Raw genomic sequence first — 26,021 nt, forward strand, 5'->3', positions numbered from 1 at the left:
AAACAACTACAAAATATATAATTGCATTTTTTACAATTTATTTGTTTTGAATAAAGTAAAAAATGCATTAAATTAAGATTATCAGTAGCTAATTGTAAGCTTTGAGTCATAGTCTTCATCACTGAGGAGAAACAATTATCAACATTTTTCTTGGTTTTGAGACCGGATTTTTTGGGTGGGGACAGTCAACCATTTGAACAGTGCATACTCTTCATCTCACTGAGGGCTAAATCACCACTTCATTCTACTGTTTATCCCTAATGACAACTGCAGCATGTTCATCAATTGATTGGATGTACTGTAATTAAATAGCTACAGTGTTAAAGAATGGCGGAGGACAGTCCGTGCTAAAAATGATCAAGGAAATTGCTGTATGATAATAAAGAATTCATCACTTACATTATAAAGCTTTTTAAAAAACGTTAGCAGCTGAATGTCAGCCAGGCTATTAGTCATTCTCCATTTAAGTGTCAAAAGTAAAAGTTGATCTTGTAGTTAATACAATAATGATTTCTTCATAATTTTGAGATAGTTTGCGTTTAATGCAGATATGACCTCAGCGTCCAAATAATATAATCGTGTGAAACTATTTTTTTCTTCTTCTCGGATCAGGGGTCTGAGACAGCTTTGTGGTTCTAGTGTCATGACTTCCTCTGTTGGGCCACAATGCCCATGACACTACTTCAGCAAATCCTGTTAGACGATAAGAGCTGTCCGGACGGTGTCAAAAGCATTGGAAACTACAGCCTACACACCTATGTGCAAAGGCACACTTTACAGACTCAGAAAAAAACCCAAAACACACCTTATATTGGCAATGGAGTCTGACAAGCATTCAGCCAGTATACCATGTTGAAGAAAATACTATTAAAATGGAAGAAGTATAATATTTGATATTGTAATTTTTACATTAGAGGAAAACATTGTGGTGCAGATGTCCAGATAAACAACGATGCAATCAATGTTTCTATCTTCTAAGCCACAAGTTGCTTGGCCTGTCATCTGGGTTTCAGGTTGCAGTGGAGGGAGCAGTTCTAGATCTCTTTCAGCCGAGTGTGAATCCACAGCAAGGTTGTGCAATCGACGAGTGACTAGACCAATTCCTGTTTTTCCTGCCAGGTAGTGGTGGATGTTAGGACTGGCCCTTAAAACTACACAAACACAAGTAAAGACACATCAGAACACACACACACACACACACACACACACACACACACACACACACACACACACACACACACACACACACACACACACACACACACATACACATACACATACACATACACATACATACACATACACATACACACACACACACACACACACACACACACACACACACACACACACACACACACACACACACACACACACACACACACACACACACACACACACACACACACACACACACACACACACAAACACACCCAGTTTGTTTCTGGAACACACCCATATTTTAGAAGTTATCAGGTTAGTTGAAGCACTGCAGATAGGTGGTATCACATGCTGTAGCTTTGGTAAGTGTTTGTGATGATGATGTAATTTGAGAAACTGGGAAATGTGTTGTGCAATTCACTGATCCCATTTCTGACACATTGGAGGTGAGACAGTGGACGGAGGGGTGCTACAAACCTTGAGAATCCGTGGGGGGCCCTGAAAACTAGCATGGGATGTTTCCTGTCTACTATGCCTACTCACTTGACTTCTGTAAGTTTTTCAGTTGTAAGCAAGTGCTTAGTCTCTCACTCACTCCCCCAAGCACCATCACACTAAGCTGTTGCCTTGACCCACCTCCAGAGAAATCAGCAATGCTTAATTTGCATGCATGAAACATGACAGCAGTCTTATTTTGACTGTATCGGCATCAAATCCAAGTTTTCAAAAAATGTCAAAATTTTCAAATTAAATTATAATCAATATATTACAACTAGAGGTAGTAAAGTCTGTTCCTACCATGAAAACGTATTCCTCCTGGTTTTACCTATGGCAACGTCTTTGGTTACAGCGGGACGTTACCAGGCTGTAAAAATGTTACTTTCTATTGACAGTTTTGTTACAGTAAGTGATTAAGACAATCCTGTGTGGCATTGCTTGTTCTACCTTTATTAATGTTATCACTTTTAATCTGTTGCTCTACAAATTATATATGTTCGAGGTTTCCATGTTAGCTTGAAATGAAGCTTCTATATTACATGTTTTTATTAGGCCAACTTTGACACCCTGTGAACAGACACCATAATGTTGGTGAGGTGTCATTGCAAGGGCCTCTGGGTAATTTAGGGCTGGTTTGTGGTCAGGGCGCTTAAAAGAGCGAGGTCGCAATATTCATGTGGGGAGGAAGTAACTGTGGGGGAACTTCCACTTTCCTTCCTTTGCTGTACCCGCGTTGTGCAGCCATGTCTCGTGGGGAGGAACTGTGGGGTGAAAAACTCACACAAAGACATGTGAGAGAGGTGTTTTACGAAAACATTAAAAAAAAACCTATAAGAAGGCAATGGGATATTCGGAAGAAGGGCAAAACAGTTATAAAGAAAGCAAAGGCAGGTTTGGAAAGTGAACAAGAAAGGACATCAGAACATCTTCTTGGTAAGTCAGGCTGAGAGAGGGGAAGAATAAACTGAAAGAGACAGACAGAGTGAAAGAGGGATGAATGCAACAGATACAGGAAGATAGAGAACGTGACAGAAAGAGAGAAAGTGGGCTTTGTAGAGCAGTGTACACCTGCTGATCAACTTGAACTCATACTGGGAAGTGAGATACGGTTTGAGGCCTGCCATGTATCAAACAGCTACAACTTTATTGTTGGAACCTGGCATTGGGATGGGGGGGATACAGGCAATGGTGGTTTGACATAAATGGATACACAGCTGCAAAGAGCTGAACTGAAAACAGGAAATTAATGCTAACCTTTTTTTTTCTGATGAGACAAATAAAGAAAAGGAAGTTTCATAAATTATTTTCTATATTTAGACTGATTCTAAAATCTGACCTGTAAACTGAGAACTCTATATGATCAGTGTTGTTTGCTTAGATTTCAAATATAGTTTTCATCCTCAGAGTGTTTCTGACAAATCTGCTTTTCCTCTGCAAAGAATGCAATGAGTTTTTCGGGGGTAGGACCTAAAAGGGGTCGACAGAAGGAGTAATGTTCAAAATGATCACAAGTGATTTAAAGGGCAACTACATAAACTTTAAACCAAAGTGCAAAAGTAAATGTCAGCCCTTTATGTTATTCCATTTGCATCACATTCACTGCTGATTGTGGGCTGGGAAGACACCGCTTGTTAGCCCCTCCCTGTGCTTTTCGTCACTTTATTATCAGACTACTATCACCAAATTGTAATACCACAACACCTCTTTTGTCTTAACATTATATTATCTTTTTTGATGGCAGAACATGATAATAACCCCTTTTTGTTCTACTTTGAGTAAGAGTTTAGAGTCATCACACAAGCAGTCTCTGACAGGATTTCTGTGAGTCTGAAAGGTTTGGCATTACTGTACTTCTCAGAAAAGGCTGTGACAATTGTGTTACTCAAACTGAAGTGCTGTCACTGCTGGTAATCCTGTGTTTATGACGTAAAGGATTTCTCAAATGAACGAGGGGACTATAGAAAAAAATGTAAAAGTGATGTGTTTGTTTCTGTTTGTAAAGTTGTTCAGTTCTCACAATTGTATATTAATAACATCATGCTAAGATAAAACTGGCTTCTCAGAAGAGAGCAGTGGAAGAACCTCAGATGGAAAAACTGACACACTTCTAACATTGCTGAGGCCTACCTGGGTGGGCCTCCTTGACAAAAAATGTCCATGATGTGAGTCATTAAAACACCACCAGGAGACCCACTTTAAAAGTTAATGGTGCAAAGGTATGCTGTCATTCAAGTTCTTACTTTCCATTAATAATCTAATTATGTGTTGATTATTATAATACTTTGAATGTTTCTGTATTTACCACATACACCATCACCTTCATATTAAGAAATTCTCATTATGATCATTTTCAGGGATAATATTTCCACAGGTGACTCAAATGCAATGACTGAGAAAAACTGAACTGCAACAGAAAAAAAAGAACAGTGAATCATTCATTTGTATTAAAGCATATGGTTCATCATATGGTGAAGTTACCAACATGAATGTGTTTCAGTTTAACACTGTTTTAATTAAAGAGTGAATTTATATGAATATGGAAACAGGATGGAAACTATGCCAGAAACCAGTCCATGATTCTCATATAACTATCTTGCTGGTCAAGCTTTTTAAATGTTCCCAATGATTATATGTGGCCTGTTTATGTTCATTCAAACACAGTTGTGATTTGCATGCAGGGCTGAATACTTTAATATATTTTGGGGCTTTGAATTATCGATCGGGAAATTCTCCATTTGTTTAAAGACAAAACTGCCAAAATGCGGGTGGAGTTCACATCCATACAGAAAGAATATTAAATACTGTAAAGCCTGTTTATCTATGGGACTATTGCACATGAGCAGCCATGTATTCATCCAATAAACTGTGAGTTCAAACTGTACTCTTTATCTCATAACAGCTTTACTTTCTGTGGAAACAGGAAAAGGAAGTCCTATTAGTTCAAGAAGTGAGTTTTTATTAAGTGTGGTGTGAAATGTGAAATGTGTCAGACGAAACATCACAACATTTGCGTTGAGTAATTCCTCCTAAAAATATATCACTTTTAAGATGATTCAAGAAATGTGTTGATAAAGTTGCTGCAAAACTTGTGTTGAGTTTAGAATGATTTGATCTGGGCATTGCCTCACTTACACTCAATGTGTCTCCTCTTGTCTCTTAATCAAACAATCAATACAAGAAATACACGTGTGCAAGAGAAATTGCACACGTGTACACATCAGAAGTTATGGCAAATTTTTCTTTTTGCAGTCACTGTGCCGTTGGAGGTCCACTTGTATTACACTTCAGACCCTTGTTCATACTGCCATCCAGTGGTGACTTGTTTTAATCAAACATGATACCCAAACTAAAGCACCATGCAATCTGTCTTGATTTAAATAGAAACACAATAATGTTTTTCTTTGTCCTGCTAATTTAAATTTTTTGGGGAGCAGTTTGTGTTTTAATTCTTATAATTTAAGCACTTTTGCACAAGTTTGGACAAGATCATTCTCATTAATTTAACTGAATAATTCATTATAATGATATTGTATATTACATGTAATAAATACTATCTATATGTCTCTTTGTCTCCCTGTCTCTGAGGTCCATAATAGCCATAGCGACATGCCTGAACCTCCCCCGCAATCATGAGAACCCTTCCACCTCTATCCTGAAGATGGCAGCAGTGTAAAGTATACCCCTTACTCTCTCGGCTGATCACCTCCCATCCCCTTCAACTTAATGGTGCAAAAGCAAAGCCTATTCCAAGCAGCCATTAATAACTCTAGAAAAGTCCTCTATCTGTCTCATCCTCATGTCGCACTTGACATGGTTGGCCTCATTTGAACTTTTGACTTAAATGTAATTTGCAATGTAAGCTATCCAATTTACAACCCCTTCACAATGGTGCATGCTAACGATTATTCATCACTACTGTGCAGGCGTTAGAGAGGGGGAGTGTGTTTGTGTTAGTGTGCATGGTGCAGAAGATGATATGTTAACACCGTAGAAGTGCTGCTAGTTCATAAAGGAAATTGTCAAAATAAAAATACAAGAAAACACATGTGCACATAAGTACTTTCAGTAAAGCATAAACTCAGTAGCACACTAAACTAATGTTCGTGCAATTATTTCAGACTATAAGCCTTCCGAATGTAGCAAGTACAGTCACACAGCACTGCGTAAAGACTGCATTCGAGCCACAGAGACATTAGTACTGCAGGCATTGATATGACTGATAATAATGTTTAAAGCCTGGTGTCACTTCAGTGAATCAACAAACATATGAACCCTTGCCCTGCAGTTCTTTTCTCACCAGATAAAAAAAGAAACATGATGCATCACACTCGCTCTAAATCTGATCTGGTGGTTTTGGGGTTGTGAGCAATTCCATCACAACCCACAGCAAAATTAGCATGGATACACTCAGTGGACAGTGAGCATTCGTCAGCAAACTCTGCAGTGAGATGCAACTCGATGGCAGTCAACGTCTCCCCTAATGGGAAACAATTACACACTCAGTGGCTTCTTCAGTGACTTCTGATGAGACTCATTCACTGAGGAAATTGCCACGTAATCATGTGTATGTAATGCGCTAACGCGGCTTATTGCTCACTGAGTGTGGCTCGTGCAGGGCCAGTCAGAGTTTCAGTTGACTCTATAGCCACCATATGAGTTTGGTGAGAGGAAGAATATGAACAGAAATAGCTATAAGCATACAACACTCGGAGAAATCTTTCTATTGTCATGGATTTTGTATATGTCCACACAAACAAGTGTCCAACCAAGCCAAATCATTCCTGTTGCTTCCTCTTTCCCAGGCGAGTGACTGTGTGAATATATTACACAGGGAGAAAAGGCAATTTTTGTGATTCATTTCCAGCTGGACTACTGCACTGATGTTAACTCTCAAATTACTCTTCCAAGGAGGCATTCGGGTTGTTGTTTTTAGCTTTAGTGATAAATTCTGTCGGAAAAACTGGTCCTACTGATAGAAGCTATTGCTCTTAAATTGGAGAAGTTAAGATTTTGAGGTGTATATGTTTTGGTATATCATTGGTGTCAGGGAAAAGACTAATCCCTCCATTTATATTTCCTTTTTAACAATTGTAGGCTATGCACTATATCGTTAAGATTTTCACTACACTAAAAACTGACATAAAAAAACATTATGTCCCTATACAATTCTGCCCATCCAGAAATATTGCATACCGTCAATGGTTATCTAAAAAAAACATCTGATATTGATATATGCAATCAGGATTTCATGGCTCAACCTAGTCAATAAGTCTAATGCCATGTAATCCTGAGGGCAATTAATTTCACCATTGTGGCTGCTGATAACAAAGTTATCTATCATTAGCAGCAACAATTATTTTGGAGATAATTACATTTACTGCATGTAAAACCACTACCCATCTCCATGCTAACATCTCCACTGATCTGCATTTTGAATTCTTCCATGATAAACTAATCTCCAGCTGTAAATCTCTGAGCTCTGGCTTTCTGAACCACCCATGAGGATTCAGACCGGCTTGTTGTACAAATACTCTAATTTTGTCTCTTTTTACGCAATGTTTCCTGGTTTGCATGATGAGTACAGATCCTGCTCATGTAAGTTGTGCATAAAAAGCTGATGCAAAAAGTAAGCAGCAGTGTCACTTTTTCTTTTGATTCAAGCCAAAGGCAACTTCCAAACTCATGGTACAATATTTGGTATTGAGAAACTTGTAAATGATTCTGGTTTTGAGCCACCCAATACCAAACAGTAGTTATTTTGAATAGGATGTTTTGTATGTATGATTAGCATAGCAGGTTAAGTATAATGAAATAAATAACACATTACCACAGAAACTATGTCAAATAAATATATTTAGTACACGAGGCATATTGATATTTGTTTGTCACTTCCTCAGCATGTAAAAAAAATAATATATTGTTTGTTGTTAGGATAGTTCTGAGATTTCCTACTTCAGTGTTATCTCTTCAGCAAACTGTTTTGTTTTGACAATAAAAAATGTCTCTGCGTTTTTGCCGTCCTTGCATCTTAGAATGTATATATGAAAGACATTCATCTTTTTCACCTTTTTTTGTTTGTTTCGTGGAAAGATAGGAGCACATAAGAGGGAGAGGCATAAAGGAAGACCAGTGACGCTATCTGCCATCAGAAGGTATTTTGTTATGATGCACGAGACTTAAAGTAAAGCTTACTTTTTTTCTAAAGGCAGTTTTGAACACATTGTGTTTGCTATTGAGACCTAGTTTGATTACAATTGAAATTTTTACTGTTAATCTACTTTTTCAAAGGACATTGTATCACTTGCAGAAGCAGTAAGGGGTCAGTAATAATTGGTCAACGGCTGTTGGATATATAGCCTATACTTACATTTTCTCCAGTGACAATGTTTTTGTTGCAACATAACCATACTAGACTAATGAAAACACAAATCTAATAGAAATGGTTAACAGAAAGCACCAAATGATCAGCACAAGGACACGTATTTAAATCTCAAACTTCATTCATCACTGCAACATGTGGCTGGGACAGTTTATCATACTGAAGGTTTATCTAAGTGTGGGGGAGAAGTGCTATGCTGCAGGGAGAGATTGCCTTTACTTGCACGGCACCAACAGAGCAAAACAATGTGCCGCATGATAAAAAATTGCTTCATAACTCTCACATTGTGTGTCTGGCATCATTATGAGGCACAATAGCCTCTAGAGGGCCCGGCTTTTATTGGCGTGCCTCTTGCAGCAGCAAAGTCTCATCCATTAAACAAATCAGGGGGTTATGTATTAGATTAGCTGTACAGCATGCACCGGGGACGCCTAGGAGAACACATGAAACCTTGTCTCTTTCCCTCTCATAATCCCCTGGAATAAATTACCTAATTGACAGCATTAGGCTGATTCTGTCAGTAGGTGTCTCTTAAAGTGTAATGTATAGTGAAAATACAAAACGTAGCTAAATTACATTTTCGGTATTATAAATGATAAATGGCTGCCATGTGGGTCATATTTAGAGTGAAGCCTCCCCTCCTTGCACGCTGCCAGATCTAATTTTTCCATATTTCTTAATAAATTTGTGGTGTCAGTGATATTAAAAGCTCATTTCTGCAACGGAATATTTAATAAAGCTTCTCCGATAGGAAGTCAATGTCACACAGCGAGTCAGGAAACGAGTTGGTGGCAGCTTGGATCGCCCACCCCCCACTGTGTCACTATGCTGGTTCTGTGACCTATAAGGTGAGAAATAGACCGCCCCCCACTGGTGAAGGGTCAATACTGCAGCGGAGGTTCAAGAAATGCCCCTCACAGTTCAGTGCACTATTCATTCTGCAACCAAGCTGAAAACAACTGATCCTTTTGACTTTCTTCAAAGTGAAAACTGTCTGCATCTCATTTTCTTAAAGTGTTGAATACAATTGACTCAGGGAAGTTCAGCTCACTGTTTAGGGATCAGAAGCAAAAGCAAAAGCACAGGGCCAGGCAGTGTGTGTGTGGGCGGCGGTATGCCTCCCTATTAGAAGCAAACTAAAGCTTTGGCTAATTTCTGAGGAGGATTGACGTGCCTATTGTAAAAATAAGGATGTTCCTGAACTCGAGTAAGTCATTGCACAGGCATGTATTTTGATAACGTAGAAAGTACTATTGCTCCTTAAAAGACACCATAATGATAAAACGTTCTTGCAGTTATGTTACAGTGCCTACATATAAAACCACATAAGAGTTTATACTGTTCCAACTTAAGTAGATGGTTTAATTATGAAAACTTGAGGGTAAAATTCCCTCATTTTACCTGCTTACCCAAGAAAAAAAAAAGCCTAAGGTGAACACCACAAACACTATTACAGTATTTTAAGCCTTTTAAGTCTTATGGGCTGTGTGTGTGTGTGTGTGTGTGTGTGTGTGTGTGTGTGTGTGTGTGTGTGTGTGTGTGTGTGTGTGTGTGTGTGTGTGTGTGTGTGTGTGTGTGTGTGTGTGTGTGTGTGTGCGCGCGCGTGTAGAGAACTTATGGTTGGGGGACAGTCAGAGTGCATGATGCCCATCCAGATGTGCAGGCATATTGTAACCACAGGAAGCGTTCACCCTTCTCCTAAAAGTGCAAAAGTGAGCAGCAGCTGGTTCAGAAAGTAATAACCTTTTGTCACATTGTTTCCTATATTCCTATTATGTTAGTTTTTTTTTCTGTCACCACAAAGTCAAACTATTACAAATAGCTCAGTGAGCAAAAACACGTCCCTATCTAAACGTTCTATTTGACTTCTATTTGTATCATTTACACTGAGTCACCTCTGGGGAAATAATTATCCTGGATAAAAAGAGATATTGCCTTCAACTGTAATGTACTCTGATAACTGAAGAAAAATGAAATCCCTGTTTAAGATGCACTATGAATAAACACATTGGGTAATACGTTTGCCTCAGGAATTCTTCTTATTTACCTCATCACGTCGTTTTATAAAAATAAAGACACTTAAGAAAGTGAATAGCCTTACTATAATCTTGATTATAACATCAGTAAATGTATCCTAGTACTTCGTATGAGTCATTTCACTCTCAAACACGGTGCTGAGCTGAATTCAGAATTAAATCACCAACACCTCCAATATGAAACTATATTATATCAAATCTGAATACAATCTTCAAAAGCGCATTGATAGCCACCTGTAAGTGATATTCAGCTCGATATCACCCATTACGCCTATAAATCCTTCACACAGCGTTCATCTCGGCTGTATTCAGTGTGACAGGTGCAACGGAGCCGGCGCACAAATTCATGGAGTTTTGGCATCTTGAGTCAACCAATAGCAAGGCGTATGGAGTTGTGTCCGGCGGGGTTTAGGCTGATTGTCATGCACCTGTGCCAATCACAGAATTAGTGGGAGGAGCTCAGCAGCTCGGAGGTGTGTCTGAAGAATACGAGTCTACAGCTGCATACTGTATCCAAGTCGGGGAGTAATGGCATGAGTACTGCATTTTACTGTTTAGACAAGCTTTCCAGTGCGCGCGTTGGAAACTAACATTCGACACTTTCTGCGTTCACATCAGTCCCTAGTTAGCCCTTCAGGCACCACCAGGCAAAGCAGGAGACTGTCGGACAAACTGTAAACTTAGTCAAAGCGACTAAAGTCTCCAAACTCCCAGGCTGAAGAGGCTACAAACGACTCATCCTTTCTGGCTGTTTCAAGAAAGGATACGCTGCTGGAAATGTGAATTTAAAGGAGATACTTGCCCAGCACAACCATGAAACCAACAACTGTCCTGTGTTGCTTCGGCTTTCTCCTCACTTGCCTCTTGTTCGGGTCGAGCTCTTCACAATCAGGTGAGTGGACGCCATGCGTTTGCTCCCCGGTGCGCAGTTGTGTGTGTGCTCGGTGCGCACAGTGGCACAAACTATCAATAGAGCTTGTTTTTGCGCTGTTTATGCACGAAACAAAGGGTATTTGCACTTGACAGAAACATTCTACACCTACAGTTGTCATTTCCACTATCAGTCATATAATGTTGATGCAACGTCTTTGTCACAGCCATAGTATTTACCTGAAAGGGGGCTGACGTTCTGCTGAAACACAGGTGCAGGTTTGAGCAGATGGCAGGTTGTATCTGTTACGAAGGGCTGAGTGAATCCGTGCCAGTTACTTGCTCCGTCGTTTTGCACAGAGCGGCACTGTTGAATTTAGAGGCAAAGCGGAGCATTTATTGTCCAAAGCACGTGTCCTTTTAGACAGTGTGGACAAACACAGAGGAGTGACAACTCTCTTTACAACAGGCTACTGTGCTGTTGTCCTTATGTCACTACACAGGCTGTCTAATGTGTTTGAAAAGTTCCTTCTTTCGTCTATTCTTTCTTCCTCTCAAGACTATTTTATCCCCAAATAACAATTATAGTAGCGATACAAAATGTTCACCCCTGTATTTTATTTTTTCCACAAATTTATTTGAAATATTGGTTTATTGCACAGCAGGTTGTATTCAATAGATCTACGCTTCGTAGGCGTTGTCATTCCAAGGGCACTCATTTGACCAACTTTAGGCTAAAAGTCCTGCAGGCTTGGAAATATTCAATTGTTTTTTTGGTACTGATCTGTGTAACCGCCTCACCTGCGCACAGGGTGATAACAGTGGTGCACATTCATCCATATGCATTCTGTAATCGGGATCAAAGCAAAGTGGATTAGCGTGGAATTACATTATTCCTTATTTTATAGTGAGCCCCCTCAGGGATCCCGTGGGCTACTGTCTGCGTTGTTGCGCACGGAACTTTCCACAGGCAGTGGCAGTACCGTTTGTACAGTGCAGCGGCGCTCTTTACGCACAGGGAAGTAAAGGTGTGTGTGTGTGTGTGTGTGTGTGTGTGTGTGTGTGTGTGTGTGTGTGTGTGTGTGTGTGTGTGTGTGTGTGTGTGTGTGTGTGTGTGTGTGTGTGTGTGTGTGTGTGTGTGTGTGTGTGTGTGTGTGTGTGTGATAAACAACAAATAGATAGATCAAAAATCCTCATCCACATGCATATTTACCTTCAAGCAGGACAAGAATGAGAACTGGAGAAAATATGGACATATCCTTGATTTGACCCCCGTTCTCTACCTTTATGAATTTCCTTTCAATTGTTTTTAGTGACGGTAGTAGTAGACCCCCTGCAAGACCCCCCCCCCCCCCCCCCCCCCGTGACTGATATGAGAAGATTGGATTAAACCGTAAATAAAGAAAACAAATGAATGAATCTTACGCAATGATAATGCAATGTCTGGAAATCTTTTTTAATTTAATTTTGTCCCAGCCAGTGTTGGAAATAACTCATTTGAGATATAATTCTTCTTTTACCCATTCTGTGTCACGTTGTTTTCTCTGGTCATTAAGATAGGTCTATTTTTGCGTTGTGAAATTCTTAAAACAAGTGAAATTCTTTTCTCAAAACCTAAACCCCATACATTTAAAAGAACAAAACTCTGAATTAGACATTTTGCATCATACAAGTCTAATCGATTTAAAAACCAGTGAATGCTCACAGTTTAACGCACAGGCCAACCACTGTAACATATGGCCAATACAATCTGTATCCAGTACCCCCTTAAAGGGAACACAGGGTGATTGAATCAAAAGGCTGGACGCAGATTAGAGAGAGAGAAGCTATAGAGAAATGTGTGTCCTCCTGTCATTTGTGCCCTCCCCAGAAAATAGCATGATTTAATATTCTGTTTCACTTAAACGTGTTGAAGGACACATTGGCACAGGTCTTTAGGCGACAGCCCGCTCCACCCATTGTGTGCAAGATTTATTCAAGGGTTTTGATTTGTGGATTATTTTGGGCATTTTAGAAGGAAAAACAAAGAAATGTCCTTGTTTTCTATACATATTATAGAATGCCTTAGTTTCGATTTCTTTTGTAATATTTATAAAGACTGGTGTTTTGCAGTGCGTGTCCATAAAAGCTGTGGAGCAGGAAAAGCAGATTTGATGTAAATTAGAACAAATAGAAATTAAGATACGATTCAATGAGTAAGTGTTTCGAAACCCCCCCTTGTGCATTTTTCGGAAACGAAGGGAATCCAGCACAAAACTGTTCCTGCCGTTTGGCTTTTTCACAGACAGGCTGATCCCATCCCCTGGTGGGGCTCCACAATCATGTTAAAAAATGTATTTGGAAGTTAAAGGAACACAAAACAGAGTCCGAGACAAACGTAGAAAGAGCAGGTTATACATCGGCTTAAACGTGGATTAACATCCGTCTGTGAGATTGAAAAGGCAGAGAAAGGCAACGTGATGAAATGTGTGTGCGCTTGTGTTTTTGTGTGCAAATGCGCGCGCGCGAACGAGTTGTTGCCTGTTGTATTCGCTTTTGTATGCATGCTGTAGCCTGGGGAATTTTGTAAGGCATAATGTACAATGTTATAGGGAACACTCACTTGCACCAGGGCTTTCTCATAAGGTTGTTGGATGAAAGCATGCATCTTATCTAATGGGTCATTAAAAACGTAATACTCAATTGTTGATAGTGAACAGATTTAATACACCACAATAGTTTCAAATCTTCTATCTTCAACACGTCACATTTAATACAACCATGGAAATCAGAGCATTTACATGACTACTAGTTGTAGTTTGTTTACTGAAGATCATAAACATTCTGTAACTTCCCCAGCACAAATACAGTACCTAAATAGAACACAAAATCACCTAAACTTGAATTAATATGTTCCCTAATCACATAAAGGCACCTGTCTGCAAGATGTCCCTGCACTGCTTTTCTTTTGACCATCTACACACTGAGCTGGAGGATAGAGGTGGGGATTACATACAAATGCAAATTATAAACCATATAGCCACATTCCAAAACTCTGTTTGTGTTAATGAATATATATATAATGTGTATGTATATATATTGTGTATGTATATATATTGTGCACTAGAGTGTAAGGCAAGTCGTCTATTCCGAATACAACTGTGTGTGTGTATGTGTGGACTATGTTTTCTGTTGGCATGTAGATAAACTGTACCCTTAAATGACCCTGTTTTACAACAGTTTATTATGTGTTATAGTTACTGAGCGTTTATTTAACTTAAGGATTCTACACAAAAGGTAGATGGATTACCTTCTTAAAATGTATTGATGGTTGATTTAGTTTGGGGATTATACCCTCTACTGCATTCTTGATTTTATTGTAGCACTAACTTTTTATTAAGTGCATTTCTAGTCTATAGCTGATGACTATGTTTACAAACGATTGCGGGAGGTTCAGAGAGATGCTCATAAAAGGAGCAGTGAGGATTTCCTTTTCTGTTCCTCATGTTTGTGCACTCTCACTCTCATTCTGCAGACTGGCAGTTCTTGTACACCATTTTCTGTTGTGTAATAAAATAATGGTGACACATTTGGAGGGCCACACAGCTCCGCTTCGTCACAAAGCCCTCTCACACTCATATCTTTGCCTGCTGTCGCCTGATAAAGGAGCGTTGACCCTCCACCGCCACCAGGCTTTTATTAGAAGAATGGCAGTCTTTGATTAGGTGGTGATCCACTTCCATTTGTTGGATAAAGGAATGTGAACCTTGGTTCTTTCATCTCCTCTGTCTCTGAAAGAGATGAGGAGCAACTTGGCCATTGATCCATTGTATTGAAAATCTGTTAAGCCCTATCATCCAACACAAAATCCTGCTGCCATGCCTTTTACAAATAATAAAGATGAGTTTCACATGTAGATTAATATTTCCTCTTTTCTGGTGATTGTTTGATGATCTGTCCCTTCAGTGATAATACTATACTAAAGGTGTCTGATTGTCAATGTCTTGCCATGTGTCACTAACTTTCAAAAGAAAACAAAACAGCCAAGACATTTTCTGCAGAAAATAAATTCTAACCTTTTTATTGTGTTTTCCTCTCCTGGGGATTTCACCCTGCAGCCAGATAAAGAATAAAAAACCTTCTGTTTTTGTAATCTAAACTGTAGAAGTGGAAACCATTAAGTCTTCTATAAATCTCTCCACTTCTCAACAAACAAACTGCTTTTGAACCGCCGGCATCAATAATACATGTGTAGCACCCACAATGCGGCCCAAGAATCCCTCATGAAAAATCACTCTAATATTCCAACAGGGACTAAAAGCGCGCTGTGCAGTGGCCTACTCAATACTGGGTCTACGACCTTATTGTCCATAATGGTGTTTTTTGTTTTTAATATGCTGGGATATTACCACAATATTCTTTAATTACCACCACAGGGACTTATCTCTTTTGTATTTGTATCCTTTCTTCCAAAATATATTAGATTACCACGGATGACGGAGGGATTGTATTATTATTATTTCTTTCTGAAGATGCAGCTGCAGAAAATTGTTTTCCAGTTTTGACTTGTTGATGGGCTCATAACCAGTCAGTCTGTCTGCAGCCAGCAGAAATGATTGGATCATATCCTATGTGACCTTTACAGGCTCTGCACCCTCATTTATCACTTGCAGTTATATACGCAACATACACATGCATGTGTTTTGCCATGCTTTAGTGTCGGCTCAGCTATTAAAAGGAAACCATAATTTAAATGGAGTATCTCACATCTCTTCACATGCATGATTTTGCAAGCTGTTTGTCACGTGAGTATTTTAAATTCAAATTCTATGCTTAAAGCGAGGTTTACATGCAATTAGATAACTGCAGATTTGATATGGTTTGTTTAAAATGGAATGCTTAATGCTGTTTTTCTCTCCCTCTGTTCATTGCTTTTTATGGTTTCTCTTTTTGCTCTCTGTAAATGGAGTGAACTTGAGTTTTAGTGTGCAAGAATAAAAGGCATGGGAGCAAAAGAGAAAGACGCAAATAGAAATACGGATAGCCTGAGTGTAACATGGGCCCAGAGTGCCGAATACACAAAAGTCCAGCAGTCCTTCATTAATAAGGAAGTGCGATATCCACAAACACAAGCAAGGTCCTGCTTGATGTCTTTGACAATATACCACCGCTCGTTTAGACAGATTGGGGACTTAAGTTTCCGTAGCGGGGAAATCAATCTGCTACATTTTAATTAGGTTGGCAAATGTGCGTTAAGGGCCACCAAGTACCAAGTAGATCTGGCAGCATGAAAAACAATACAATGCTCGGGGTCTTTGCTACAATTCAGCCTTTTTGAGTGTCTTGAAATGGAATCAACACAAAAAGAAAGAGGCTAGACGATGAGGGGACATGCACAGTGCAGACATCTGTCGGTCGGTCAGAGATTCCTGCTAAGACTCTTTCTGTGTCATGGTTGATGCAAGGTTCAAGGCTCTCAGGATAAAAAAATATTTGCACAAGGGAAAGTTCTGTTATCTATAGAAAATGGACAAATAGTACAACAGAAGCAAGTGGTAAAACATTGACAAAAAATAAACTAATCTCAGTTTCACTGACATTAAGTCAGAAATGGAAACAAAACTCAGCCAAACACAGCATTTATATTAATGAACATTTCTTCAGAATTTGAAAGGTGGTGCACTTTTTTGTAAAGGATCACACACAGTCTGTCAGTGTGGACTGGTGCCAGTGTTCCTCACACATTGGAGCACTCCCACACACTTTGCACACATACCCACTGTTTCATTCTTGGGCCTTCACTCTGAAGGCAAATGTGGGAGAACGAGGCCCTTGAAAGCCCTCAGTCCTGTGTTCACTAGACGATGTAGATGTCCGGAATCTGAACGCATCATGTACGTCTGTCATACTTTTGATCTCCTTTGTTGTTGCTGCTACTCTTCTCACAAAAAGCCTGTCTGTCCTGCGCGTCTTCCTGAAGGGCTGCAGGAGGCTGTCAGACACCGACCCCTTTGACATCCTGGCTTTGAGAGTTTCAAAATGTGGTGACAAAGGGTCTGGGAAACATGTGCATGTACTGTACGTGTGTTGTTGTGTGCGGCAGCGACTGTCTGTCAGTGTTTGTTTCTAGGCTGCATGGTTGGAGGGATAGAGGGTGACTGACAGACTAACAGAGCTCCAGAGACTCTTTCTCTCTGCTCCAGTGTCTGCTTGTTCCTCTTCCTCCACCCACGCTCTGCCTTCATCTGTGGCTTTGTAAGCCTCCACATAATGTGGGAGCATTAAAATGACAATGAAAATTATGGCTAATCTTTGTTAAGACACACTCATTACCGCTACGTTTCAGAATAAGAGTCCAAAGATAAGAGTTGGTTTGCAATGTTTTTTCTCGCTCTGAGGCGACAGCCTGACATATTGGAGTGATGTGTTTTATTCTCACTTTTTGTGTAATTTTTCTATTCCCGCTCAGAGTTAATAATGGTGGCGAACATATGAAAGGATGATAATAGCCTGACAACTTGGGCATGAAAGACTAGCTCCACCTTCAAACGAGCTTTTCATGCAGTTGTGCATGTGGGTGTGTGTTAAAGGCCTGATTTCTCTCAACTTTCTCCCACTCTGTCTCTTTTCTCTTTTAGTAATCCCCTTATAAAATATTCATAGCTAATCTGCATTTACAATGTAATTACAGACAGGCTTTGAATGATATCGGATATGGCCGACGGAACATACGCTTCATGCGAAATCTTGATTTGGTGATTTGTACGCCTGAATAAATACGAAAGAGGCCTAGGGTGTGTTAGTGGGTTAAGTAATATTTGTATTAAAATCTCTGTTAAGTCACTGTCTATCACCAAATGGGGTAATACTATGTTGATCAAGTCTGTGGCCCACTAGTGAAACCCCTGGCTTTGCAGTAACGGGTGTCTGTGGTAACATTCCCTAAAAAATAAATCCCATGCGCATCTGCAGTTACTGCTTTCCACCATAGGGGCTGCCATGGAGAATGAAATGTCAATCTTTAAGATTTGACTTCAAAGATTCAAAGTTAATCATAGCACTTTATAAACTAGCCAGACAATCCCAGCATGAGATTTTTGCCTGTTGCTATTTTTTCATGACAAGATCCTAAAATTGAACTATTCATTGTATTCTTTATTTATGTCAGTCACCCAAAAGGAGTAACCGTATTCTTTGACTCTTATGTTTCTGTTATGCTTAGTTGTGATTCATGTAGAATGAAATGCATGATGAAACAATCCCTATTGTCTATTTGTTTAACCCCCATTTCTCAAACCCCTGTTCCCATCTTTTGGGTGCTGTTGGCCACCGTTTAGTGCACATGGAGTGTGCCCTGTATGATATTCTTGCAGGTCGATTTTTCACTTGTGTTGGACAAGGGGGGGTTGGTGTCCTTTTTAAATGAAGCACTTGGCGTTTGTGACCTGTAATAAATGAGTTTGCAGTCAGTCATGGCAGCTGTAAGGAGACATCTGGGAGAGAAAGAGAGGGAGAGGTGAAGATATTCTGACGTTACAGGGAAATAGTTTATCTATGCAAGAATGAAAAATGGCTGCACCAAACATCCTACCACAAAAATAAAAAAATAATCTTATTGGGAAATGTTAGCAGTTACACAAAATGTGGATTATCTGACTGTAATGTCATCAGGATTTATATTTAATGACTGAAACATCACCATTTAATACCAGAACATATCAAACTTTGTACAGTTAACGCACATCTCTGATAATAAGGGAGTTATTTTTCATCAGGGATGTGGATGAGGTGAATTTGACACAGTAAAGCAAGAAAAAACAGGCTGAGGCAATAAAATAATGAGGAAAGATATTAAAAAAAGTTAGGTTTTCCTATTTATCAACAGGGATGTGTCTTGTCACCTTCAATCCCTCAAGTCCAGACTCATGTCGGACTTTACATTCATGTTAATAATAATGTTCTTCTTTGTGTGTTTTTAAGCAAGTTTTTTTTATGAAGGCAGTGATGTTTAGATATTTTGGCTGGCATAACAACCTCTTCAACATGACCACTGGAGTTACTGGGCGATGATTTAAAAAAACTAATTTGAGAGTTTTTATCGGGACATTAATTGTGATCCAAAACAAATATTATGAGCCAGGAAAATCAGGAATCTCAATACTATGATAATAATTTAGTTGGTATTATTCATCAGCAGACAACATTATGGTCCTCACATTCATGCACGTTCCACATCAATCGAAAAAATCACCCCCATAAAAAGATGCGGAATAAGTTGTTTTCTTTTTTTAGGGTTTAAAATCATGATATGAGCATCTTTGTACTTTTCGTTTAAAAGTGACATGAACAAGATTTTACACTCTCATAGATAGACTGTTATACATCTCTCTTCAACGGTAGAGGAAATGTTCAGTACTCTGCCGAGCCTCTATTAGTGGGCTGTCGCTGGTGTGAAGCAGCAGTCACCTTGCAGCAGAGCAGAAATAGCGCAGCTCTCTTTCCCTGGATGTGAAGGTACATAAAGCACAGGATGAGGGGAGCAGGATAGGCAATTGACCTTGGCTGCTTTTGGGGGCTGGCTATATGGTCGTACGGATGAATGCTACGCTTCTGTAGCTAGACAGAGAAGGAGGGGGGAGAAAGGGAACAATGCTGAGTATGACAGTTATTGTTCACAGTGTAGAAAAGCACATTTCTTTTGAATTCATGCATAATTGTTAAAAAAAGGGAACCCATTGCGCCAAAAATGATTACCCCGGAAAATCTCTTTTTTGGTAACATCTCTATTGAAGTTAATTTGTGTCAATCTTTTTTGTAGCAGCTGTAGACGTATACTGTTATAGAGGCAATCTTTACATTGTGTTTGTGTGTGTGTTGGTGTGGGATGGTATGGGTGGAGGAATGCGAGTGTACAGTATATCAAATGTGAGACAGGAGCTGACTAAGTGCAACCCAGGTCCAAAGTCAACCCTGCCATTTGGCCCTGCTGTGCTAGACTGTTTACCTGAGACAGGGGTGCTTTATCTCAGCACATGTAAACACACAGGGGGAACACTGTACATTGTGCTGTTTTCAGCCCCCCTGCCTTTGTTCCAAAACCTCTCCCCCACAGAGAGACATTATCCCCCGACGGCAAGGTGAATGGGGTGCTGATGCAAGATTATTTGTGATTTGTAGCAGCCAGGGAAAGACCAAAGAAAAAAAAAAAGGGATGGGGGGGGGGCGAATTCTCCTAATTTTAGCCCAGAGAAGGGCAGCAGGGTAAATGGGAGGAGAGGTGTCTTTCGGCGGGGATGGGACGGTAGTGAGTGTCTTGGGAGTCTTGGTTAAAGTGGTCGCTATCACAGGAGCTGGACGGACAATTAATCAGCAGAGACCCAGAGGGGAAGCTGGGGCTCTGACAGAGACACTTCATTCTGCACAGGACACACACACACACACACACACACACACACACACACACACACACACACACACACACACACACACACACACACACACACACACACAGACAGGCTCACCGTTACTTCTTCTCACCTCTTTCTTTTTGCTCCTGTTGTCTGTTGTCATGGCTTATCTTGTGCCCCTCATTGTCCTCCCTTTTTATGCTGCTCTTTTTTTTCCCGTGTCCCCTCCTTCTTTTCTCCTTCAGTTTCTTCATGTTGCTTTTTTTCTTTCTCCTTTTGTCTCTTCTTTTCTCCTTGTCCTCATCTCCTCTCCCCAGACATGTGTTTAGGTCGGTGAACCTCTTGATGTGAATGAGTTGAGAGTCCCTCTTATGACCTGACGGCTCTGTAAGAGTTGGAGTTTCTTGCGGCTGTAGAGGCAGACGGGGAGGTTGGGAGAGACAAAAATTAAGCTGAGAAAGGGTGGACTGGTGGCTATACTTCACCCTAACCGCTCCTCTTGTCTTCCCGGCGCTCATCCCTCCGTTTCTGCCTTTCCACCCCCCTTCTCTCCCTCTTGGCTGGCGCTGAGTGATTGATGGATTCAAGTTTGACATGGCCCGATTCACCCGAGGGCGTTTGCAAGGACACTGGTGAGATTCAGCCAGATGCTGGGGAGAGGCACACAGGGAAAGTAAAAGACAAAGGAAGGAAAGGGGGTGTATTCGACCCTATTGACCAGCATGCTTTGCTAGGGTTGCCAGGGTGAATAAGCATTTCCTCAAACAGTACACCTGTTCTGTTTTCCTTTACATCACACTGTGGCTTTTCCACGACCGCCAGCATGTAATAAAATAAAAGGATTGTCACTGAAAGCACACTTAAGGTAATGACTTTCAATAATGAACCTAATGCTGGGTGCAAAATGTGGAGACAGTTTTCCCGATGAAATTATTGCACACATGAACAATACTCACTGTTTGTAGCTAAACAGTAGTGCATTTATCATTAAGATGGGGATGTTAACCGGTTCAAGCACTTAGTATTGCAAAATGTTCTAAAAACATACAGTATAAGATCCTAAAGGGGATTTATGTTTGAAAATTACATTCATAGATTAAAAATCATTATGCTTTTTGTTGCCTGTTCACTAAACAGCAAACATCAATGCAGGGCTCAAAACATGAAACAGACCTTATGATCATATCATGTTGCATTGGCTCGAGATGCATGGTACTATAGTGTAAGTATAGCTACAGTATAGCTACACCTGACTGAAGATCATCAGATGTACAGTATAGTACTGTACATCTGATGATCTTCAGTCAGGTGTAGCTATTGTTTATTATTGATACATAAATAGGCAATGTTTAATCATTAATGGACCTACAGTAAATCTTGCAAATATACATTCCTGAGTTGAATCAAGCTGAGGCTATGTGCTGCGGTGCCCTCCAGGGGGGTCTTGTACCTCCCAGTAAGCAAACACCCACTTGACATAGAGCCAAGCAAACGGGAACAAGGCCTGCAGTGTCTCCCTGCCCCAAGTGCTTTGTCCTGGAGGAGGCTCCCACCGTGACTCCCGGCTCTTAACCCCACGTGACACGCCTGTAGATGAGGCAAGCATTTATCTCATGAACATTGTCTGGAGAGATATGGATCCTGTCAAGGAGTCAACAACATGAACCTGAGAAAAAAATAGATATGTATACAAGAAGCACATTTTTTCTGCACCTTTTTTTGAACCCCTCGGTCTTTAAGTGAGAAATCTCAAGCTTTTAGTGGATATATGGTTCATTTAAGAGAACAAAAAATGACTTTTCAAGCTTAGCTGTTTCTCTATCTACTCAGTTTCTTAAGGCATAACACAGCAAAGTATAAAACTCTTTAGGGATGGATTCCTGTCTCTGCACCGCACCTGCCTGCCTCAAGTCTTCCCATTAAAAAGGCAGCTTCAGCCTCTCAGTGCTGGCAATATCTCCTAATCTCTCTGTCTGCATGGTGATGAGTATATTGTGTATGTGTCACCCAGCTGTCTCATAGCTGTGTCTGGCTATCTGAGCAGTAAACATAACAACAACAGGTATCTTCTGCTCTCCCTCTAAACGTCGTCTACCACACTCCAGGCTTTTTGCTCTCTGTCTGTCTTGGCAGCAATGTGAAGTCAATAGGATGAATAAAAGATACCTGAATCAGACCCCTCTACCCTGGGAAATGTCAAGCTGTCAGTATAGCTTAATGGGAAAACATAGGGCTGCTCCCAAGGGTCGGACAGTTTATCGCAAAGCACCAACAAAAACGCAGCTACGCCAATTGGTTCCTTTTGTGTATCACAAACTCTACATTTTAGGAGAGTTCAAGATGAATACGAGAGGTAAAGTGATTTTCATTCAGTGGTTATATTTGTTTGAGAATCTTTCTATTAATGATCCAACATTTTACATTTTGGTTCCCCTGGCACAGTATGCAAACATGTTTTTTCCCACTCTGTTGGACTAGAGAGTCAGTTTCCATGGGGGTTTGTGTAACAACTTTTGTCCACCTATGACACTGCAAACTGCTTTGGGTAAAGACATCCACCAAATTGCTTATGTGAATTTCATTCAACTGTTCTGCCCCTGAAAAAAACTACCATTTAACATGCATTACTACACACATTAAACAACTCATCCTGGTCTTTGGTGGTGGTAGCAGAACCCTGCAGCTAATTATTTATAAATTAGGTCTGAGGTCTACGTTTAATTAGGCCTAGCCATGAGGAGGTTTGAAGCTCACCACTAACTCCAGCAACTTTAGCTGCCAAACCTCATCAGCCTAATGGAGACTCAGTAAGGGCCCTCGAGGACCCGGCAGGCTAACCTGACTTTCTGCCTTATGCCGACCAAGAAACACACGCTCAAACGCACACATTGCTAATAATCAAGACATGATGACGTTAGGGTGAGGCAGGTTGTGCATAAATGTGTTTATAGCGGAGAAGTTAGACTTTTTAATTGCGTCATTTAAATTACTTTTTAGGTATATTGCTCCTAGCTTCTCTATGTTTGTTGCTATTACTTGTATTCAGTTAGCACTCCAATGGTCTGTCCTGTTTCAACAGCCGTTCAACTCTACAGTATGTGGCTTGCAGACCAGACTTCTGAGTGTTTCATGGTTATACTCAGACTTGGCTTGATGCAGCATATATCTCTCCTTATTCAGCAAATTTATTATTGGTCTGCTGGTTCTTTGAAGCCATCTGGTGTAAGGTAGGCTGTCCGCCCTGTGAAAAAAACTCCTCTTGTATAAAAACAGGAGGCTGAATCCAACCAGAGCACAGATCTCACTCTTCCATGCCAGTGCCTGTTTCTTAACTTTATTCCCCTGCCATCTCCTTCTGCTGCAGAAATTGCAACTCTGCTGTTAACACTGTAAAGGGAAGCATAGAGCAGGTGAAGTGCACCTATTTGTGTGTAGGTTGCTTTTTATACTCAACACTACAACCGCCAGCATTGTAACAGTCGTCTCAACGCTGTGCCAGACAGCCATATGTATTTTCCTTATTTGTGTTCACAAGCTCTACGCTGCATGTGAGATAATTACATTTTACCAAGAAGCTAATTGTTGTGCTCTTCTGATGAGGGCTCCAGTACGATCATAAGCGATCATAAGCTTTTGTAATCCAGCCTTAGACTGCAGTAGCCTCCATAACACACCGCAGTGACAAATTCAACAATGAATGATTTATTGATTTTGTAGCCACTATTAATTCCTGATGACTTGTTTTGAGAGATTTATCAGAGACTATGTGGCACTTGTGATCTGAATTGCATTGCATGGAATAACATGAGATTAAAAAATAACATAATTTCATAATAATATACTCTATTGCAACTGCGGTCAATATAACTGTGGCTGCTGTCAGAGGAATAAATGCACCGTCTAGGCTTTAAAAAAAAAATCAAACACACCATAAGCAAATGTCAGCGTCTGAAAGACTTTTTTTTTTTTATTCAAATGGTCTGACTATATTGGCAATCCTAATCCTAATACGACAGATCAGTGTTTACCATTGTTTTGAGTCATAAACATCCATGGTCTACAAAAACACACAACGTAGTGTAGGCCTATGTGACTCTGATAACAAACCACCAACTACATATGAACCATTCACGCGGTACATACAGGTTATCTTTGATTTGGCTCTAAACATCAGATTGGCTGCCAGCAAGGGAAAGGTTCTCTTTCCATCCACCATCTGCCCATGCATTTCTGTATAGCTGACTAACTGTAATTGTAACACACATCAACATTAGGCCCATCGTAACATGCCATTATTGGATAGAGAGGGAAACACTGATAAAAAGTGTAAAGGTAGGACATTGGAGCGAGAGAGGTTGTGTGTGAAAAAGAACAGGATGGAGGGAATACAGAAACGTGAGACAAGGCGGAAAGGAAAAATTGAAAGAGAACATTTGAGTGTTCTTTCAAACCATATCATGATGTGATCAGCAGGTAGGAAATATGTTGCAGAGAAAAGAAATACATGATTTGAGGAGAAAATAATAAAGTAGCATGGTAAAAAGTGTGATATTTTAAGTGGAAAAACATAATCCAATGCATGTGGTTTTATTCAAGGGATCTATTGAATACAATGGTAGTGTAGGACTGATAAAGGAGTTCCAGGAGCCAGCACCACTTTCAGGCTATCATCTCTTCCATAAACACTCTGACTCTAACCCGCACATGAGGATTTTCTGGCATAATTTTTGAATACATTCATTTTCAGTTGTTTTGGCTTATGGTGGATAGAAAACAACATAAGAAAGAGGAGATTTTTTGGGCAAATGTCTATTACAACAAGTGATCAGTGAAAATAGTAGCAGAGACTGTTCCTGCAATTATCTTCCAAATCCCCAAGTTTAGAAGCTGTTTTTCAGTGAAGGTGTCATTGGAACATTTTTGATAAAAAGCTTCTGGCAACTTCAGAAAATCAGCATGCAAGAGAAGATAGAAAAACATTATTTCAGATTACTGAATATGAAATGGATTTTTCAAAGATGATTAGGTCATTCTGCTGGATCATTTCAAAATCCTTTATGTAGGACCATCAAATATGCTTTATGTTAACAACGGATGTTTGAAAATTCAAACTGTGCTATACTGATTTTGCTAAAATACGCTTCTCGTCCATCTGTTTACCTCTCATTTTAATACTTGAGATACAGACATGCAGAAAATGGATAAATAAAGACTGAGTCAAAATTGGCAGTGGATATGTTTGTTCTGCGGGGCATGTTTGCCGCCTCTGCGCGCTGACAGCCAGCGTCTCTCAGAGGATTGAGTGACGGAGAGGGGCAGCGGTACTGTCAGAACACTAATGGGTGTGATGCTAATGAGCTCTGAGCCAATAAACAAGCTCTCCCTTCCCCTCCCCTCACCTCTGATCCCTTCTCTTGTTTGTTTAACATCCTTGCAGGTAGGATGAGGTCAATTCAGTTACTTTGCCATAATCTACAGGAACAGGCTTGAATAGAAATGGATAAGTTTGTTTGAATTCGGTCTTGACCAATTTGTGTAATCCGTAACTTTACTGTTACTTAATAATGTTTTGACTGAAGTTCAGCATTATCCACTATTTTAAAATCTGTCAGATAAAAACATCAAAGACTTTTAATCAACGTAGATGTTATGCCCTGGGGTCCAATTAATGTTATAATGTACATTAAATTA

The 26,021-nt window shown here is 40.0% G+C and overlaps 1 protein-coding gene across 2 annotated transcripts in view; it reads left to right on the plus strand.

Moving 5' to 3' along the window:
* Window positions 1-10,606: 10,606 nt before the first annotated feature.
* LOC134867508 (receptor tyrosine-protein kinase erbB-4-like) overlaps window positions 10,607-26,021 on the plus strand; it is a 252,825-nt gene continuing 237,410 nt past the window's right edge. For both annotated transcript variants that reach the window (XM_063888129.1, XM_063888130.1), the window contains exon 1: window positions 10,607-10,966. In XM_063888129.1, coding sequence (XP_063744199.1) covers window positions 10,888-10,966 — 79 coding nt within the window. In that variant the 5' untranslated portion in view covers window positions 10,607-10,887. The remainder of the gene's footprint in view (window positions 10,967-26,021) is intronic.

Source organism: Eleginops maclovinus, chromosome 7 (assembly GCF_036324505.1).
Source record: "Eleginops maclovinus isolate JMC-PN-2008 ecotype Puerto Natales chromosome 7, JC_Emac_rtc_rv5, whole genome shotgun sequence".
NCBI lineage: Eukaryota > Metazoa > Chordata > Actinopteri > Perciformes > Eleginopidae > Eleginops > Eleginops maclovinus.